At 38.4% G+C, this 16,794-nt stretch overlaps 1 protein-coding gene across 1 annotated transcript in view; it reads right to left on the bottom strand.

Annotated features, from left to right (window-relative positions):
- Window positions 1–1,764: 1,764 nt before the first annotated feature.
- TMEM132B (transmembrane protein 132B) overlaps window positions 1,765–16,794 on the bottom strand; it is an 826,908-nt gene continuing 811,878 nt past the window's right edge. The window contains exons 7-9 of the mRNA XM_082244082.1: window positions 13,384–13,657; window positions 4,494–4,685; window positions 1,765–3,090 (exon numbers count right to left, since the gene is read on the bottom strand). Of these exons, the coding sequence (XP_082100208.1) occupies window positions 1,945–3,090; window positions 4,494–4,685; window positions 13,384–13,657 (1,612 nt within the window). The 3' untranslated portion in view covers window positions 1,765–1,944. The remainder of the gene's footprint in view (window positions 3,091–4,493; window positions 4,686–13,383; window positions 13,658–16,794) is intronic.

Raw genomic sequence — 16,794 nt, 5'->3', positions numbered from 1 at the left:
TGGGTCTCAAAATGAAAATTTCTATTTGCTTAGTGGCATTTGGATTTGTTGGCATCCATAAAGTGTAGGACATGTTTGGACTGATTTATAAAAAATAAAAGGGCTAGTTACTTGCAGCAAATAGGGAGATTTTTCACTTTCACGTTTAAAAATGTAAGTAAATATGGTCCATAGTCCATGCTGGGGGAAGGGGGAATTTATGAGAAAAAGTAAATCAAAACTGCCCATGGTGAGCTTCCCACTTTATTAATTAATTAATTAATTTATTTATTTCATTTTAACATATTATTAAAAAGCCACCAAACCTTCTCCCCATATAATGGCTCTTTCATAAGTGACTGTAAATGTTGCCATTTATAATGGGCTGCAAAAGATCCAGAGACTTTTTTTTATGTTCAGCACATGTGTTGTCCAATTTTATCCCTTGTTTGAATAACATAAAACTACTGGATCAGATCTATGGGCATTTAAATCAAAACTAGACACTGGCATCTTTATTTTTCAAACAGTTGTGTATAAAACAATTCAATAGTTCTGTGTGGCTGAGGGGCAGACACCATACCAGTTTCTATGCAATCAAGTGATCAGAATCAGGAATTTACTGGGATATACATCTGATGATAGAAAACTCCTGCGAGGCTAAAATAATGAAGAGTACAATATCACGAGTGAGGTCCTTTGCTGTTTCTTATTAGAAATTATATGCTGAAGGTACATTTTTTACTGATTTCTTTGGCTTCTGACCTAATTAATCCCTCCCAGACAGCCAGATTTTATATTTTAAGAATAGATCCACGTTTAGCCATTTTAAGCCATTAGGTAGGGACATTCTTAAAACCCCGTTGACCTGAAACTGATAGTTCCATATACACAAATGCTCACCAAAGTCCAGTCTTTGTGTTTGCACCTAAATGAGGAGAGAAGGAGCTAGAAGCTTTAGCCACAGACAGCGATTTACATGAGTTTTCCAAATTACCCAATTTACTGTTCCCTCCAGGAGCAGGTAGCAATAGTCCTATTAAGTCTATGGCCAGCTTTGTGTTTTACAGACATACAAGGCTGACAAATATTAGTCATTTTAGCCTCCTGTTGTTCTTGCTGGCCAGATTATATGGGTCCTTACTAGATACTCTGGAAGAAGAAGATCACAAAGGCTTTCAGCTCCAGTACACATACAGTTGGAAGAAGCAGTGTATCAACCAAGTGGACTGGTAAGAATAGTCTCACCTATAACCCCCAGTAGGTGTATCTGAAATGTAAGTACTTTAACAATTTAGAGAATGAAAAACAAATGATAAATGATAAACAGATATTCATAAAATACATGTATACATCTCTGATATAAATAACAAATTGGGAATAACAAATTGAGTTGTCATATATTTATTTTACTATAGTTGTCTTCCTCCACCAGTTGTCTCAAAATAGAATTACTCTATCAAAAACTGGTGTTTTATTTTTATATTTCATTTTTACACATTTTTAATACATTCAAATTTATAGTTAACATGTATCTAAAATATTACAAGAAAAGTCCACTGTGCTTTTATTTGTAAACCTAACGGTGTTCACTTACAAGCAGACATACAGTCAATGGATCAAAGGTCTGCAGAACTCACGGCTATGTGCCAGGTCCTGTTCTGTAACCAACTTAGTTCACTTGTCATTTTAAGGAATTTTGTTTAGCAGTGATTACCTGGAGACTTCTCCGCACCCCATGACACCCAAAATTACCATAACCTACTGATAAACCTACTGATAACCTACTGATAAACCTCTTATGTGCACTCAGTAATTTAGTGCCAAAAATGTATCGGCAGTATATTCACTGTAACCTTGTAAGAGTTGTTCTGCTTCTCTATTGCTGATTGGATAGTCCCACCCTAAAAAAAAAAAAAAAAAGAAACAAAACGAAGGCATAAAGGTGAATATAATCATAGCATTTTACAGGTTGTCCTGAAGACTATCCATGTAGTCTCTAAGTTCACGTGAATCCCCAATGTTCATATCCTGGCAAACCCATTTGATATTTTCTTCATTTCCAAAAATGACTGCATTGGTATATGGACCACCTTCTTCAGGTAAGATGGTTGTAAAGGATGTGAACTTTACCCGTTTTCTCTTTGACCCCCCTGGGTTTAATGGCTCATTTTGTTCCTCTTTTTCATAAGTGTAATCAGATGACCGCATAATTTGACTGTATGGATTCTTTTGAGAACCTCCATTGAGAAGAAAGTTGCTTTCCTCAAATTGTGACCTTCGGTCAATCATTGTAGTGCATTCTTCTGCAGGAAGAGGCATATCTACTTGGTTTTCCAGTAGTTCTACCTCATTCCCAAGCCATACCCAGTCATGAGAATGAGGGATGTTGGTTTGATCAGCCACAGGAAACCTTTTATGTCTGTATTTCCATGCAAAAGCAACACAATTAATTAAGAAAACTAATATTGCAAGGCAAAACACACAAAGAAGGGCATACATGCCAATTTCCAAATCTGTTAGACCTCGTGAAGTCTGTGCAAGTTCACTTTCCTGGTTATGAACTGAGGCTATTCGTGTAGGAAAACTGGTGTATGGTATAGGAACAATATGGGCATCATTATAGTTCTTCTGATAATCTAATGGGGAATCAGATGTTGAATTTCTGTTAACTGTATCTTCAGAACCAACAGCAGATCCAGGTTTTGGCCACTCGTTTGCTGTCCTTTCCTGCTCTGCAGCTTTCTCTGTAGTTTTACTTGTGATTTTCTTTAAATCATCATCAATGTTTTGAATTTCGTTCATATTTCCTTTTTGATCAGAGTCCTTTTGGCCAAATTTAACTTTGATAGTTCCGGTGCCAATAGCAAGACTGCTTTTTCTCTTGGACTTCTGGCAGATCTCACTAATCCCCAGTTCCAATTTTATTAAAGGCCCTTGTCCTTCTCCTTCTGCAACCACCACTGGCCAGTTAGACAAAGGATTCTGATATGTGGACACCACCATCTCATCCAGTGAAGACACCACGATTGAGAAGTCTTTGCTTTCATAAATGTCCAGTGGAGTTACTGAGCCATCACTGAAAAGGATCCAAACACTCATAACTGCTTCCTGTATTAAACAAAAAACAGAAGTGTCATTTGTTAAAGCCCAACAATTTTCAGCAAGTTAATACATTTACTTCACACAGCATATTGCAGTAAGTTGTGTGATAATGTGTTGATTGACCCCTGATGTTCTTCTTTGCAGCAGAATGACACTAAGATTCAATGTTCTTGCAATCATCAGTCTGAAAGCATTACTCAGGAAGACATGTATGATGCTGTGTTACATTTTTGGTCTATGAACAAATTAAATGACTTGCTTAAAGGATTTTCTGCAGAATGCAGAAGCCACTATTGGGGGATGACAAGATTTAATCCACATGAATAAACTGAGACGCTACATGAATAAACAGAGGTACTTAAGCACTTTTAAATAACCACAGGAGGTGTCAGAGCCTGAGCAGTACACGATTCAGTGCTTAAATTTTTAAACTAGCAAAGAAGCTTGTGGCACTGTAAGTATGACAACTGTTTACTTGAAATTACATTGAAGAAATAATGAATTGCAATTTACTAGAAATGTAATATAACATTGCACTGAATGCAAACATGATTTATAATTTGAGTTACTGAAAATTAACTATACTTTACTTTTTAAGAGTTAATCTTTCATTTTTGTTTTTGCAATGAAAGCAAAGATGTGTAGATTTGCCACTAAATTAAACTCTCAGGGGCTTGATGCATTTACTCTGGCTCTCTTAACAAATATTAAAATAAAACTTGGGCTATCCACTAAAAAAAAAAAAGAAAAAATAGGCTGCTCACATAGTAAATAAAAGTTCAGACAGTTTAGTAAATAAGCTGAAGCGGTGTCATATGTAAATGACATTAAACAGGACTTTACATGGCTGGATGACTAACGCGAACATGGCTTTACCTTCATCACTAAATGGGAGCTATTTCTACCACCTTGGTAAATCAACATCCAAACCACAAAATTGAGATAAATAAATGAAAAAAAAAAAAAAATAGAGAAAATGTAAAGGAATAAACATGTTCTCTTAAACCCCAGTTCTTTGTCCAGCATAGAGTTTTTTTTGCTTTATTTTTTTCTGTAAAAAACATTGACCGAAGGAATGGATCAGTGACCATTCACATAGTGATAATAGGTAATCTCTACAAAGTGAATTTTCACTTAGTTTCACTTCATTCACCAAGTTAGGTGAAAATACACTTTGCAAAATGAACATGCTCTACTCATTTAGTAAATCAATCCCTATATGTTATTTAAATACCCTGTCAGGTTAGGGAAAAAATGTCTTTCCTTTTAATAGCTATGGAATTGAGTACCTAAAATGAACACAAACTTTATTTCTAAAATGATTCTTTAGCGCCTACATGTTATAAAACAAAGAAAAAGTTGTCCAACATTTCAACACATACAGGCAACATTCACAGTCGATGATGTACCTGTTTATAGTCATGCAGAATATCACTGGCTGTGGTAGCTGTGATGATGGCTCGCTTGTTTCCCTTACTAGCTTGTACAGCCAAGGAGAGACCAGTAATAAGTTGGACTCCCAGTTCTACAATTCCCACCCGATCATCCAGCACTGTCACAGTTTTCTCAGCCAAGATTGAATCGGACAAAGGAGAAAGAACCTATGAAAGAAAAAAAAACACAAGTATTACTACTATGTGTATTACTTTTATTTGTAGTATATTCAGGTTTTTATATACAGTGGAGCATCTAGAATAGATAATACACACAATATAAATAAATAGATAGAATTACCAGGTACAGCCAGGGATCTTGCTGCTCTGGTCTCACACTGGTCCTGTGATATAACAGTAGCAAATTATTATAAATAATAAGGCATAGTGGCCTGGCACAGCAGGCATGAGGGCTGGTATCTATATAGCTACAAAGGTGGTGAGCATTTGGGACGCCAATACCTTTGGAAGGTTGTATGGGAATGCAGTGTATTTACAGTATCTCTCACAAGTGAGTACATCACTAAAATTTTTGTAAATATTTTACTATATATTTTCATGTGACAACACAGAAGAAATGACACTTTGCCGCAAATTTACACTGTTATACAAGCTGTGCACTCACTACTTTACATTGTAGCAAGGTGTCATTTCTTTAGTGTTGTCACATGAAAAGATATAATAAAATATTTACAAAAATGTTAGGGGTGTACTCACTTTTGTGAGATTTTGTATATGTACAATTTACCTATTATAATAATAATATTAACAAGACCATTGAGGCAACTGATCCGTTGACAAAAAAAGTACCCGAACATTGAACTAAAAATAATACACATAATGTTTAAGACTTAAAAAAGTGGTGCTTATGTTATATAGACGATCTTCAACAGGCCTTTTTTTTTTAAATTGCAGTAAGAGCCAGGCTTGTGACACCAAACCCTTTGATGCACAGTTTCAGCTTTATCATTCTTATCATGCTTATATTTCATTTTAAGTTTCATACTTACTTAAAACGAATGATAAACTTGATGGCAGTGTGAAAGAATACTACTTGTATTTACTGTTCAATAGTATTTACTGATTATGCATTGCACCCTCCCCACAATGCAGTGCAGGCACCTCTCTATTGCTGATTACTATTCCTGAGAGCAGAAAAAGCTTTCTTAACAACTAAAGGTACAGTATCTGTAGGAATATTTAGGTGGAAGCTGTTAGATGGCCTCTTAATTCCAAATGTCAATGTCAGGTCCTCTTTGAGTTGTTACAGTACTTATTATGAAATACCTTGTAGCAATCGAGCATTGAGGTGATCTTTCTGTATACAATCAGGACAATTAAATACCAAATTTGCCAAAGTTTTTTTTTTTTTTTTAAAGAGTGAGAAACATTTAAACATCTTTCAGAATCTTACCATATTGCCAATCCCTGGAATATGATATCACCTGTAAGAAATCTTCCCCTATGGGTCACAGAAAGCGATAAACACTGTAACCCATTTCCCCTATGCTAAATCGGTGCTTTTTATTGCTTTTTGTGTCACAATTGTTGGGAGAAATGTATGATGTGTATTAAAATGAAGGAGGGCTAAAACACTCCTCTCAGCTACTGATATACTTTACTTGCATTTCATCTTAGCAGAGTTTATTTAACTGCTTACCTGTACTTCTGCATTGCTCTCTCTCCTGATCTTATGAAACTCAATGTCATCCTGGGACAATATTTCTATTGCTGAGTGGAGATTACGTCATCCAAAAGTACTAGAGGCTTTATACAATGCCAGGGGCAGGAATGCAGAGAGTGTCCCACTCTGTAAGGTACCCAACAGGGGCAGACCCAGCCCAGGGTGCAGTGGGCCATGTGTTGGGGACTAGGTCTAGACTTTTGCAGTTCAGAGCTGTGTGAGTGAGAGATGGTCACGCTGCCCATCCAACACCCCCTCATACAAATGAAAATGCTGAGCACCAGTGCTGGGAGGAGCAGGTTTTCAGTAGATGAATGTTTCAGCACAAAAAAAGCCTGATTATGACCCAAAGGAAAGTGATCCTAAAAGGGCTGGTCTTGGCCCATATATTCATCTAAATTTGAATAAATTAAGTCTAACTTGTGTTTTGCTTATCACCTTGTTTGTATAACTAAAGAAATGCATCTTAAAATTCATGATCTATACCAATACCAATGATGTTCAGCCATTTTAAGTTTGCATTTTAAAGGCATTCTGAGGAGATCCAAACCCAAAATATTATCTGTTTTCCCTGATGCAAAATGCACCAAGCTTTAACGTGCACATTTCATATGCTCTCAATGCATGTGCCTTCCCTTTTTAACAGCCTCAACACTTGTATGTTAAAACTGGAGCCTAACATGAAGCTACCATGTCACTTTATTTGCTAGTTTATGAATTCTGTTTTCAGGAAATCACCCAACACCCCAATGACAAGGTGGCTGTAAATTTTACTTGTCTGCCTATGACAGAATGAGGCTCTGAGAAATCTTGTGGCTGTTATGCAGGTTTATAGGCCCCTTTCACAAGTATGCCCTCTATTCCACCTTGGTAGGGTATCCTAGAACGATCCTCTGGTAAGTCAAAAGAGAAATGGACATCACATATGTCTGTTTTCAAATTTTTCTTCATTTTACTACCATGTAATCATTATGCATGGGCAAATGTAAAAGAACATGCATCCACATATATCCATATTCGGTCAGGTAAGAAGAGGACCAGGACAAAAACTGATGGACATGAATGGACCTATATGTGGACGACTATAGACAAATATGCATCTACTTACATCCTGCATCATAGGTCAAAAATGAACTGCCCTGTTATATAACCACCCCCCCCCCAACACACACACACACACACTGAGGACAGTAGCAGTGTTGATTATATACTTCCCCCTGCATTGATGGTCACACACACACGCACACACACACGCGCGCGCACACACACACACACACACACACACACACACACACACACACACACGCGCACACGCGCACACGCACACGCACACACACGCACACATTCACACATTGGAGGTTTGTGACGAAAGAGTTTACTTGCTTTCACCCAGGCTGGCTAAAGTTAGTGTTTGGGGCAGTCATCACAGAGTGTCTGCCACTGCTGCTTCCTAAAAAAGGCAAATCTGCTAGCTGTGGCATTCTGGTGTGGATGGATGCACTGGGAAGGGGATGGTTGGACATCAACTTCCCCCTTATCTATGCCTCTGCTATGGGATCTAAAATAAAATTAGAGAAGGCATTCGCATGTGCTGTTCCATCACAGATCCAAATAAATAACATAATTATTAATCATTTTCGAATATTGGGCTCCTCCCACTGTCCTAAAAGGAAGAATAATTCCCTTTAGGATGTGTGTTATTTCACCATATCCTTCTAGGTTATTCTTCCTCAATATGTTTCACTCAAAGTCCCAAAACAGGTGTTGATTCATTATTTGTGTATGCTCTTTCTTAATGTTAATTCAGATAATGTCCATAAGACTAAGAGGTTAGGTTTATAATGATTTTAATTGTTTTGGTTATAAGGCTGTTTACTTCTTTCTGCAAAATTATAGGTTTTGTAATAGAGCCTGTTTACGTCTAAGGTATATACTATAGTACCAACTAAAACAGTTTGTTCTGTGGACAAGGAAGGTAATGGTGAGGCTTCTGGTGACAGGAGAATACTAGATATTTGGGATCCTAAAAACATGCAATGCAAGTCTAGAGTATGGGCAGACAAACACAGATACTCTGTGTTGCTAGCAGGTAAAGGAAGGTTATATTCAAGGCATAGAGTCCAGAAAGGTCTGATGACAAGAACACCAAAAAAAAGCTAAAAAAGCTAAATGCAAGATAATTCTATCCCATCATATAAAAAGCATTTTCTAGGTCTAAACCTAACAAAATTACCTCTCATTGATACTAATTGGAATGAATGATGAATTTGGGGACTGGTCTAATGTTTTTAATTTGTTAGTTCAGAAGATAGAATATAATAATAAAGTTGAAAAGTCTATCTGCTAAACCTTTTGCAATGGAAACTCACTGGAAACTTTTGTAGAGAGTAGGATCTCTATGTTTATTCAGTGTCACATTGATGTAGGATTAAAGACACTCAAAGAGAAGAGAAGTACCCTTCATAAGCTCATTATATAAAGGTATATCAGATAAACATGGGACTCATTTCCCAAAGCATCTCTTGAAATATAATGATGTAAGGCCATGAAGTTTTGAAATTGTTTTACAGAAGTCAGGATCTCTTCAGCGGGAATAGGTTTAGCAGAGAAGTATCATCAGATAATTTTGAAGGGATATTTGCAATAACCAAGCATCTTATCTGATCTAATTCTTGTGTATAACATTTTAGTGAAATTGTATATATAGTGTCTGTGATGAGGCAACTTTGTAAAAACGATGTCAATATTTTTCATAAAACATTTTGTGTTGAACTTTTAGCAGATGCAAAGGATATATCCTTTTTAATGACACATCTTGGGCCTGAACTTTAAACAAGCTTTTAACTTGTTAATCTTTTGTTTTAACTAATTTAACATTAACGCTATGGTCTGCTAAATAGCAATTTCTTAATTCACTTTATATATTACCCAAGTTAACACATATTGAAAGAACTAATGTGATTTAAAGGTATGCTTTCAATGTGTGGGTGGCATTTTGTCTCCTTCTCTAGTGAATGTGATTATCTTGCTGAATCCTATAATTTCGAAAAATATTCTGCACCAATTATTCTCTCTTAGTCTCGCTTAGCTAGCTAGAAATATTGCTTTTCCAATCCAGAACATCTATTTTTTTCTGAAAACATTTAACCTAAAGTTTGAATGATTTGCTGGGCCAAACAGCCGATGACATTTGAGGGATACTGGACAGCCTATCTGGCAGATGCAACCTAATGATTTCAATGCCTCCAGAAAGCATTGACAGCACAGTGCAGCATCTTAGGGCTTAAAAGAAAGTCTGTACACTTAAGGTAGGAGAAAAAAAAAATATGTGCATTTAAGGTAAAACAGTTTATGTGTAATCAGTCTGCAAGATCGTGTTTTCCAATGCCTTGATTAGACGGAATTTAGCATGAAAACTCAGCATAATCATATTTGCTTTAAAATACTGTCTAAAGTGGTATGGTGTAATTTTGTACTTCTTGCACTGTATATGGCAATTTGCATAAAATTATAAGGTTAGCTATGAAAACAAAAGACTTTTAAGGCAAAGCACTTAAATACTATATTTTCCCACAATAGTTAGTAAACAAGTTAGATTTTTTTTTTATGTGTTTAACTCACTCTTTACCAGCAGTACATGGGAGAGGATTGTGCTGTTGGAAGCAATGTTTTTCTGAACATGGTGACCTTAAACCAGGGTTTCTTAACCAAGGTTCTCTGACAAGTCCCTGGGGGTTCTGCCACAACCTACCATTGCAGCAGATCTCTGCCCACTATTCACTATTCACAGAGCCAGCAGTCCAGGATAGAAGGACTCCTGCCTACTGCTCAAGATAAGTACTAAAAGCTTGAATTTGCAGGGGATGTCCTCTGATTTCATGCCACAATTGATACTGGTAAGTTAATAATGTTCTACAGAAAATTGGGGCTGGTGTACCAGGCTACATGCCCTCAACATGCGAGGTACTTTACCAGAGGTAAAGTTGATGAGGACAATAGTCTCTTTCCCACAGCCCTGACCCAATGGTTGTGGTGGTCTATGGGTGGTGGAATTATTGAAATCTGGAAGCCTCTAAAATAAGGTGCCCCCTCACCACCATGTGAATAAGTAAGGGGTACATAATAACTCTAAAAAATGTAAATAGTAAATAAAAATACAGAAACACTTTGACAAATGTTCTATTTAAAAGAAAAAACACGCATTACCACTCACATCATCCAGCAATGCAGATCCTCATCAGTCATAATGAACAACGTCCATAAATACACCATAAGAAGAAACACAACTAAAAGGTCCATTTCTGGTGACAGGTCTCAGGCCCCACAGTGAAATGTAAACAAAAAGGCGGGGTATCCCAGGGAACATCACTGACCAAATAATATCATGTCCATGCTGATTAAAAACATCACCAAGTATACCCCACTCCTTTGTTTATATTCAACTGTGAGCTAGGAAACTGTCATTCGCAGCAAGCAGTTACTGGGATCGGATTGTGTCGGCATGTTTTTTCTTTTGGTGAATGTCATTCATCATGATTGACATGGTTTAGCATCTCTGGAAAAATGTGATTGACAATAAATTTATATTAGAGGATATTTTTTTGTTTTTCTTTAAAGACTTGTTAAATGTGTCTGTAGGTATAATTGCTTTACATTTTTGTGAATCATTTTTGGTAGCCCTAACTCTTAAAGTAATGTGAAAGAGAGCCTTGTCCTTATCTATAAGCCTCTTTTGCAGGGGATTCCGGGCAAAATGGTTGATCTTTTACAGTCATAGTAATAGCTAGCAGCTTGTGTTGTTGTAAATGACAGCACACAATGGCAGTTTACAACAACAAAATGACAACAACAAAGGCCGACAGCTATTACTATGTCTGTAAAATATACATTTCCATTCGCCACTGAGTGGAGAGTCAATGCAGATAAGCTGTAGACCTAGCAAGTGCACTCATTCCCTGGGTGGGGAGTCAGCTTATAGATGTGCTTGGTATCTGGATTTCTCTTCACATTCAGTTAGCAACATCTTGTATAGTCTGAGCAAACCCAACCCAGAGACTGTATGTATGAAGTCCATCCCCATCCACTGTCACCAACTCTCTCCTCTGCATGCCAGTCCATTACTACCCCCTCTCCTCCATTTGTATGGTTGTTACTACCCCCTCTTCTCTGTGGGTGCAGTGTGATCTGACAGCAGTGGGGGAAGGAAGCAAGCTGTTGACTACACTAGCTCAGCAACAGTAGCATGGATCAGATTGGGACCAATTGCTTACTAGGAGATTCTTAAGTTATTTAACCGAATTACACACTACCTAGTCAGAGGGCTCTTTGATGGGTGAACTGTTATGATGACCATTGAAACTCAGTAGTCTGTAGTTCAAAAGGTTTGGTCCCTCTGCTGAGAAAAATCATGCTTTTATCAGTAACCCTGGTTAGTATGTTGAGAGACTTAAATTGAATATATAATTGGTATCCTCAAGTTGACTGCTATTAAATAAAAGATGAACAGTGCCAGGCAATTTTGGATCTCTTTAAGATGTGATCATTAAATTAGGGTCTAAGCATTAAAGTGAAAGTAATCCCTCCTATCATTTTCAGCCAAGGAAGCTGCGATCTTAGCCTCTGTTTAATCTTCAACTGCCATGATGCTGCACATGTGATCAATTATGACACCAGCCATTGGGTGGTTTGACAGTTTGGTTAGAAGCACAACCAATGTGGCAGTTACTTTCCCGGCACGTACCGGAAATGTAACTGTCTTTTTTAACTACTTCCATACCGGGCCTATTCTGACACTCCTCTCCTACATGTAAAAATCATCATTTTTTTTGCTAGAAAAGGACTTGGAACCTCAAAACATTATATATGTTTTTAGCAGAGAACCTAGGGAATAAAATGGCGGTTGTTTCAACTTTTTATGTCACACGGTATTTGCGCAGAAATTTTTCAAACGTGTTTTTTTATGGGAAAAAAAATGGTTTCATTAATAAACAAAATAAATACAAAAAATAAAAAAAACACTAAAGTTAGCCCAATTTGTTTGTATAATGTGAAATATGATGTTACGCCAAGTAAATAGATACCTAACACTATTGAAATGGCGCCAAACTTCGATACTTAAAAATCTCTATAGGTGATGCTTAAAATGTTTTACAGGTTATCAGTTTAGAGTTACAGAGGAAGTATTTGGCTAGAATTCTTGCAATCGCTCTAACGTTCGTAATGATACCGCACATGTGTGGTTTGAACGTCGTTTACATAGGTGGGCGTGATTAATGTATGTGGTGACAGGGCGCTTTAAATTTTTTTTATTGTTTATTTTATTTTTATTCTTATATTTTTACACTTTCCTTTTAATTTTTTTTTATCACTTTTATTCCTATTACAAGGAATGTAAACATACCTTGTAATAAAAATAGAGCATTACAGGTCCTCTTTATTGAGAGATGTGGGGTCTTTAAGTCCCCACATCTCTCCTCTAGGCTTGAAAGACTGAGATTTAAAAAAAAAGTGATCTCAGCCTTTCCAGCCCAGATCACGGCTGTATTTACAACTGCCAGGCCGGACGTGACGTCATAACATCGCGCCTGGGCCTCCGAGAGTCATAGAGACTGCCGGCGACCATCTGGTCCTCAGTATTCCATCTGGTGAACTTCCGCTACCGGCGGATTCCTTCTCCGGCTCACAGATTGCATAGGCGAGCAGATAGAAGCACCAGAGGGCAGCGTGGGGGTGGGGGGACATGGGGGACGTCCCCTCCTGCCGCCTGTAAGAACGATCAACTGAACTGCAGCTATTAATGTTCTTATGGAGAAGGGAATCCCCAGCTGCAAAAGATGAAATCTGAATGATGCCTGCAGCTGCAGGCACCATTCAGATATCCCCACTCAAAGTCCAGGACGTCATATGACGTCCTTGGGGGGAAGTGGTTAAACTGTTAAGCTATGGGTTTACTTTCGCTTTAAGTACTACACTGGTGGCAATAGTAAGATTCGTTATTTCAAACCATGAGATCAAGCATCATAACATTACAAATATGAGTTGTGTATATGAATCATTAGGAGTCAATTCAAGGTCTGAATTAAGCAACGGAAGTAATTTATTTAATGATAAACTGTAAGTGAAACATAAAAGATGATAATATCTCATTCAGCTAATAAAATAAATCATGATTTATGATTATACCTGGACTGTAGTAATTCCTTGATCCCGTCCAACAAGAACTTTTCCTGCTTCCAGTGTAGCTATTTTTGGTTCTTCAACTTTCATGAAATCACTCACTAGGTCAGTGATATCAAACTGCCAGTCAGGACCAAGCATATGTATTAGTTGACCACCAACATCTGCAGATTCTGCAACAAACTGAGTGAAGACTCGAACCATTGCATGCTGGTATTGCAAGGAACACCCTCTCCCTTTCTTTTCATCGTCTTCTTCATCTTCACTATCTCTGGTTGGTCTGGAAAGAAATTTGACATATAGTAAAAATATCCATTAATTGCAATAATAAAATAGACTAAAGTTATGTAAACATCTCACAATTCTTGTAAATGCTGGCTCTACTTCACCAACCTTAGAAGCCTCAATAAATTAGTATGGTTTCTCTAGTCATTGTGGCTGAACATCATATAAAAAGACCAATGAGGTGACCTTAAAGGTGGGCGGGCAGGGACAGTCACTAGTTTTTCAGGAAAAAATTAGATTTGCATGTTACTTGAGCTCTCTATATCTCCAGATTGAAACATTGTTTTCAAATAAGGCTTTCACTTCTGGTAAAGCATTTGCATCATATGCTGAGTATGAAGGTACACATTTCTGAATGATTTACCTTACTAAGATGTAGCATATAGCACAATCAAAGCAGCACAATGCTTAAAGCTGAACTCCATCTTTGGATACACTTTATATAAGTAATACCCTTTATTGGCTAATTTTCATCTATGTTTCCTAGGTAATTATTGCTGAAGTGGAAATGGTTACCATTACAAAAAGGTACCCACTCCCTAAAAAAAAAGAAAAAAAGAAAAATACATTTGTGGGGGGGGGGGGGGGGGGGTGAGCAGTACTTTAAGTTTTAAATGAGGGTCCACTTTAAACTTTTGTGTTCTTCACTGCATGTGAGTCAGGTTAAAGTTGAACTCCAGCTTCTGATACACTTTACATTTGGGCCAGCTTGGCTCAAACAAGCTATGTTCCTAACATTTGAGGCCGCTGGATGTGCGGTATAAACTGTATGTAATTGAGGCTCCACACCGTATACCGCACTGTGTTCCAGGTTTGAGCCAAGACCGAGATAAAGGCCAGGGGGAAATTCAGGGTTTTTTAAGACTGACACCACCAAAGAGTGTGAAGACCGAAATATAGCAAGTTTGCAAGGGAGTGTCCCACAAATGCAGGGAGTGAGACAAAGTTGGGCAGAAGATTGTCTTCTGATGCTTGGAAAAAATCCACATCAGAAGATCAATGGGAAGAGGGACACAAGCCTTTGCCTCCAAGGCTATTCATTCAGGTCGATAGGAGGCAGAATATAGTTAAGTCAGTTAAAAATAATGTTTTTTTATTTACCTTGCACATGACTGGCTGATCTTTGCAAATTGAAATTTCACAATATTCACTAACATCTGAACATCTGAGGAAAATTCCCTTGCAAAGAGAAACTTTCTTTGCAAAGTTAATAATCCATGTGCCTTTAGTAAATCAAGCTCAAAAAGTCACAGAAAAAATTATGTGGCAAAAAAAAGAAAAGCAGGTGCAGAATCTATCTGCTTGATGAATAAATAGACATCAATTATTCTAAAGAGAACAAGGAGATTATCATTATATATATATATATCAATTATCATGAACCTTGCAGACAAAGGGGGGGGGGGGACAGTCATAATGAACACCAGTAACTATATACATGAAGCACACAGACAGCTATCAAACATCATACACGATGCAAAATAACAGCAGCATCTTACAGATTTCTGCAAAAGAAAAACTGGCAAACATGGTGAAAAGCTTAAGGCAGGTCCATGCCACCAAAGAAGCCAATAGAGGTAGCACATACCTGGGAGTGACACTTAGGCTGGAGTGTCCCCAATGGACACTCTGTCCTCAGTGCAGCTTTGTAACACTGAGCCTGGTAAAGCCATAGGATCACCATTACTGAGCACTTTGCATGACCTCTGGATCACAAAACACTCAGGTACATTGAAGACAAAGCTAATTTCCTACACAAACTCTCTCCCATTGGCCCTATAGCTGAAGGAGCCATCCTAGCTGCCATGGATGTGGAATCCTTATTTACTGTATGGATAACATCAGTGGCAGATGGTGCTCAAAATTTTTTTGGGGGGGAGGGGGTGCAAACAGAAAAATGTAATAGGCATTGCTTTGCGGCAAAAAACGTTTGTAAAAAATTGCGTGACTTTGAGGTCACAAAAGTGTGAAAGGGGCCTTCAGTAATTAAGGTATAGTGTGCCCCCTTCAATGCAGAGTGATCATCGTGCCCCCTTTCAATGCAGAGTGACCAGCGTGCCGTGCCCCCTTTCAATGCAGAGTAACCAGCGTGCCGTGCCCCTTTCGATGCAGAGAGACCAGCGTGCCGTGCCCCTTTCAATGCAGAGAGACCAGCGTGCCCCTTTCAATACAGAGAGACCAGCGTGCCCCCTTTCAATGCAGAGTGACCAGCGTGCCCCCTTTCAATGCAGACAGACCAGCGTGCCCCCTTTCAATGCAGACAGACCAGCGTGCCGTGCCATGCCCCCTTGAATGCAGACAGACCAGCGTGCCGTGCCCCCTTCAATGCAGACAGACCAGTGCACTTACCTGCAGCGGGGGCTTCGCCTGCGTCTCCTCGAATCCTCCTGCCACCTCCTCTCGGCCAATGGTATGGTTTTTGCCTTTCAGCCAATCAGGAAGTGGGTCCGAGACCCGCTTCCTGATTGGCCAGGAGGAGGATCCGTGTGACAATAGCAAATTTTCATTCGCTATTGTCACACAATGGGTGGGCTCAGGGCGCACTGCTCTGCGTCCCGGGTCCACCCTTTTCTGAAGCCTATTAGAGCCTGGCTCTAATCAGGTGATTACAAAAAAAAAACCCATTAAGCTCAATGCGTCCGGCGCCCCGCTTGCAGATTATGGGGCCAGACACATGGATAGGGGGGTGGCGCCCCTGCGCCCCCAACGCACCAGCCGCCACTGGCTAACATATTACATGCCCCATGAAACACATGGCCTACTTTCACTTCATTGATTACATTTTGATTATCTGGACTGCAAAGGAGGATGATCTTTCTCAATTTCAAAGAAACTACAACATCTACCCAACTATAACGCACAAATTAAATCATTCACACACAGAAATAGACTTTATGACACTACAGTACATGTAAAAGGAACATGTCTGAAAAGAACCACTTACAGAAAACCCACAGACCTCTTCACATACATCAGGTATGGCAGTTTTAATGCCATGCACGTAAAATAACCTGTTACCACTAGTCAGGCCATAAGATACAAACAGATCTGTTTAGATACCACATACAGAAATTCCCAACTCATACACCTCAAGGAGGGATTTCAAAACACAGGGATACAATTTATTGACAA

The sequence above is a fragment of the Pelophylax lessonae genome (assembly GCF_965119305.1).
Source record: "Pelophylax lessonae genome assembly, chromosome: 1".
Lineage (NCBI taxonomy): Eukaryota > Metazoa > Chordata > Amphibia > Anura > Ranidae > Pelophylax > Pelophylax lessonae.
This window is presented reverse-complemented; position numbering and strand designations above follow the sequence as displayed.